General features: G+C 46.9%; 2 protein-coding genes across 4 annotated transcripts in view; one reads left to right on the top strand and one right to left on the bottom strand.

Annotated features, from left to right (window-relative positions):
* Positions 1–1,440, top strand: part of RBL2 (RB transcriptional corepressor like 2) — a 53,308-nt gene extending 51,868 nt beyond the window's left edge. The window contains exon 23 of the mRNA XM_077751359.1: positions 1–1,440. Coding sequence (XP_077607485.1) covers positions 1–158 — 158 coding nt within the window. The 3' untranslated portion in view covers positions 159–1,440.
* Positions 1,441–1,499: 59 nt separating this feature from the next.
* Positions 1,500–4,633, bottom strand: part of AKTIP (AKT interacting protein) — a 10,024-nt gene continuing 6,890 nt past the window's right edge. For 2 of the 3 annotated variants that reach the window (XM_077751361.1, XM_077751360.1), the window contains exons 4-10: positions 4,456–4,520; positions 4,268–4,368; positions 3,694–3,782; positions 3,519–3,617; positions 3,309–3,416; positions 2,458–2,518; positions 1,500–2,294 (exon numbers count right to left, since the gene is read on the bottom strand). In XM_077751361.1, the coding sequence (XP_077607487.1) occupies positions 2,184–2,294; positions 2,458–2,518; positions 3,309–3,416; positions 3,519–3,617; positions 3,694–3,782; positions 4,268–4,368; positions 4,456–4,520 (634 nt within the window). In that variant the 3' untranslated portion in view covers positions 1,500–2,183. The remainder of the gene's footprint in view (positions 2,295–2,457; positions 2,519–3,308; positions 3,417–3,518; positions 3,618–3,693; positions 3,783–4,267; positions 4,369–4,455; positions 4,521–4,633) is intronic. The other variant, XM_077751362.1, reaches the window with a different exon arrangement.

The raw sequence follows: 4,633 nt of genomic DNA, 5'->3' as shown, positions 1-4,633 counted from the left end.
TTAACAGTATGATACGGACAGGAGAGACTCCAACCAAAAAGAGAGGGATTCTCTTGGAAGATGGAAGTGAATCACCTGCAAAAAGAATTTGTCCAGAAAATCATTCTGCCTTATTACGCCGTCTCCAAGATGTAGCTAACGACCGAAGTTCTCACTGAGGTTAGTCAGCTGTGTGGAAGCGGCCTTTTCGCAAACCCTGCCCGGCAGCACCGTTTAATGCATGCTCGAGTGCGGGGCTCTTTCCCTAACCTTCCAGGGCCCTCTGGGTATTTCTACTCATCCCAGCTGCCTTTTTCCTACCGCTCAGTGCTTGCCATCAAGGCTGCTTAGAATCCGGACGTGGATTTCTTAACTCTTCGGCAAAGCTTTCGCAAGAGCTGCGGAGGACAGAGCGTGCTCACGCCTGTGTGTCAGAGGTCTGTGGCTGTGCTGCAGCAGAGGGACTGTGTTTCGTTCATTCCCACCGGCGGCGTGACACGCAGGACAGAAACTTACTTACTTAGGTGTTTGTCCCCGAACGTCTGGTAGCTGTGGGAGGGTTTGCGTTCCTGCGCGAGAGTAAGGGCAGGAGCCCCGCTCTGGGGGCCCAGGCTCGAGCCCCAGCATCCCGGTCCCTCGGTGTCATGGTTCCCTCTCCCCGTTAGGTGTGGTAGTGCGGGAAGCGCTGGGCTGTTTGGTGTGCAATGTGTGAGTGAACTTGTATAAGAAGTGGCACTTTAGGGCTGTAAAAAGCATGGTTTTGTAACCCAGATTTTGCTGTATATTTGCGATGGCACTTTCTACAATGTGAACCTTATTAAGTACAAAACTTCCAGGCTAAACATGCAATATTATCATCTTTGATGCTTTTGTACTTTTTTTAAACTGTTAAAGCCCCAGTAGCCACCTTTGGGCATGTGTTTTTAATTCTCCGGTGTTTTGTTGTTCATAGGGATCGTTGGCTGAGTGAAAGATTTTAAATCACGGTGAATTAAGGGAATATGGAAACTTCTGACCTCTTCTGTAGGAGGTAGTTACCCTGAAAGACACGTGTCTATTAAGGTGATAAATCTAAAATCTCTTTGGGTGTGTTTCTGGCAGTTTAAAAAATAGGTTGGCGAATTTAGGTTTTTATTAGTACATAGTACCATTTATAAAAATTAGAAAGGTTATTTAACAACTGTTGAATTATCTATATAAACCTTTATTAATCACTATCGTTCCAGCAGTTTTAAAGTCGAATGAATGATCTTATTAGGGAGAAAATTCAATTGTAAATTGAATCAGTATGAACCAAGTTACTGGGTAACTTCATATTGCTCTGAAAGAAATATGGAACTTACACTGTTCAATTAGAATAGTGGTCTGCAAAAATATTTATAAAACCTCTCAAGATACTTACTGCTACTGTAATTTTATATGAAAATAAGTGTATTTTTCAATAAAGCATTTATAAATTAATCTTTGTTTAGTTACATGGAGAAAGGGGTAGCTAGTGTCCTGCATAAATGACAAAGAACCATCATTTACTGGTTTATTTTGTTTCTACAAAACACATTAGTCATTCACCATTTAAATACCTGACTTCATTAGAAACCGTTTTAACACCTTTTCTCCCTCCTGCCATAAAAATACAGTAAGTAATTTGTTTAAAAAAGCCCAAGCGGACCACCACGAGCCAGCGTTCTGCTTTCTTCCCCCTCACCTAACACATGCCTCGGTGCCGCCGGGGGCTGGGACATCGGTGGACAGCAGGCTGAACACGGAGGCTCCGGTCTCCCACTTCCTTACAAGTGCGAACGAGCTCCGGAACCTGCTCGCTCTCGCCCTCCCCTCCCGCGTCCTAACATACGGACAACTGAAACCACGGGGGTGACGTCACTGGACGGCGCGCCCAACTGTCTACTCTATTCGCGTAAATGAATGTGACTTACCTGTAGCATTATATTCAGAAAATACTTCAGCCTCGAGGTCCCCAAGAATTTGGAGTACTGACCTACCCTAAAGACACTTCTGACGGAAGTAACGCATTACTTAGAGAGAGGTTTCCAAAACGTGCTGTTAGAACCTAAGCATCCACGGACACACGGACAGCAGTCCCTGCTCGCACAGTTTTACTCTTCCGGCGGCCCTCTGCCACCGCTCAGCCCTCGGCAGGCCCGCGTCCGGCAGGAAAGCGCACGGGGCACCAGATTCACCAGCGCTTAAGTGGCTACCGTCTTCTCTTCTTTACTGAAAGGTTGCACCGAACCAGGCTTTACCCATGACAGGCCCGCAACGTGAACACTTTTGTTGTGCTGTTCTTCAGGCTTCTTCTAGGCATAATCAAGAACAGACATCGAAAATACAACTGAGGAGTTTGTCCCATGCCTGAATCTCCAGTTCCCAAAAAGTTACTTGTCTATATAATGAGCAGTCTCCAGTGAAGACCTTTCAGAAAGGAAACAGTTCACTATTCCAAACTGGCTATGTACTTACCTTCTGAGTCAGCATCTTCTCTCTGGCCTCATCGTGTACCGAAGGATTCCACGGAGAAAAGCTTAAGGAAGAGAAGAACACTAAGCCGCTTTGGTTTACTAAATATGCAGAATACCCATTTTTTAATACTGAAGGCAGTCCCCTTAACAAAACTTGACAAGGAACGATGATCCATTTGTCAAACATGTAAGTTTCAGACGTCCATCCCCACGATTCTCTCACAGGATAACTGTCCCTTACAGAGCACCTTACGTGGGTTTGCTCATCTCAGCCTCTCGGCCACCCCTGAAGTAGTATTGTCTACAGGGGAAGAACTGGGTCACCCAAGCCAGGAGGCACAAAACCCAGTGTGTCTGCAGAGCACAAGCCCTTAACCACGGTGCCCCGCGGCCTTCCCAGCAGATCTGTTGTCAAAGAGCGAAATCAGCAACTCCTCAGTTCTCAATGTCAGACACTTCACGACCAGGTATCGTAGTGCGAAAGGAACACACGATTTATACGATTCAGTCCCTCCCTTTCCCCAAATCTGAATGTCAGTGGGGATATGGCAGTTGTGCTCCAGCTAAAACTGCCACCCAAAAAGAAAAGTCTGGATTTGAATGAGCTCATCACAAAGATTCTTAGGAAATCAAAGTCACTAAAGAGCTAACTATTGGCACAATTTGCCAGTCGATGTAAAGCTTTCTGTTTAAGGGAAATCCCAAGAGGTATCAGAAATCGAGTTGCCAACAAACTGTACAGGTTGTAGGCTAACAGATTACACTTTCCCTTTAAACCCATTCTGGAAACCACCTGGAAAACAGGAGTACAGGACGGCAAAGCGCAGTTGATCTAGATCACGTACCACTTACCTGATTGCGTAGGGGTCTTCTATTTTAGGCTGGTCGAACAGACGGGCAGTGCACATCTTAACACTGTCAACCACTTTACTTTTGAAAAGCTGAACGTCCTTTTCATACCTGTGTCAAAAGTTTAAATCGAAAAGTCACCAACCTAATCTACTTCGCTGCATCTTCAAATGTATCTGAAATAACAAAGTAACAAATAGCAAAGTAACATACAGTACTGCAGCCTCTGGGTTCAGGGGGCTTGCTGTATCGATCTTGTAGAAAACTCTCCGTGCATACATTAAAACTTGCCAAATATGATTATGGTTCCGCCTGGAGAGAGACACGTATGGTTACGAGGCATCCCCTTGCTGACCTGGATCGCCAAAGTAAACACTTACTTACTAACCTCCATTTTGCAAACGCTCTCTTCACATCCAGTTCACCTGAGGTGGGCTCGACCAGCGGGTGAAAGACGGGAATGTCGAACACCAAGCGCTGTATGTAAAGAGAGACGCGTCCTTTAATGGAAGCAAGGAGCCTATTAGACCCATAGAGACAGCTGTACAGGGAGCCGCAGGCAAGGCAGTCGTGTTGTTTTAAGTCGGCTGCCTCAACAGGGATGCTTAACAACCTCCACCATTTTCCTGTAAGACTCTACTTTGCTACTAAGGGTGGGGCAAGGTCACTGTGCTCCAGCACGCTGGTCGCCACGCACACGGTCGGTGCCGCGGCCTGGCTCCCAGCCTCCCTTGCGCACCCTGCGCAGAGAAACAAGGGAAGCTCAGGGCAGGGGCCGGCATGGCCAAAGAGAACAACGAGGCACAAAAATTCCCTTGAAAGATGACCAGGCAGACATCACCTTTTAGGAAACTGAAATCCTAAAATCATGAGCTCAGGAAAAAGAGCCAAGAAATCCTGCCAGCCCTTAAAGCCCCCACCTTGGCCCCAACAAACGAAGGCAGACTGGATTCCTTACTTACTGGGCAGTCACCGTCTGGGTAGTTATCAGGGATGTAAACTGTAAACTTAAATACACCGTCCTGATACAGTCCATGCCGTATGAATATTACTCCAAACCACACTGTAGGGAAAAATAAGAAACAGTTGAGGCCTAAGTTTGTGTCAGAGGCACCAGATCCGCTAAATATTAAGAGAGAGTCCTCCTTACTTAACGCGGAGCGGTAGGACGGCTGTACGTAGACCCCCGGCAGCTTCTGTTTCACAACCAAGGTGCTGAAACGGAAGCAGAACGGTGAGCCGCGTGGAGGGAAACGGCATCCGTGTGTCGGACGACGCTCCACTCACTTTTCGAGAGTAGGAGGAGCCCCTCGAGGGGCAGCAGACGC

Source organism: Crocuta crocuta, unplaced genomic scaffold, assembly GCF_008692635.1.
Source record: "Crocuta crocuta isolate KB4526 unplaced genomic scaffold, BGI_CrCroc_1.0 scaffold124, whole genome shotgun sequence".
NCBI classification, from domain to species: domain Eukaryota; kingdom Metazoa; phylum Chordata; class Mammalia; order Carnivora; family Hyaenidae; genus Crocuta; species Crocuta crocuta.
This window is presented reverse-complemented; position numbering and strand designations above follow the sequence as displayed.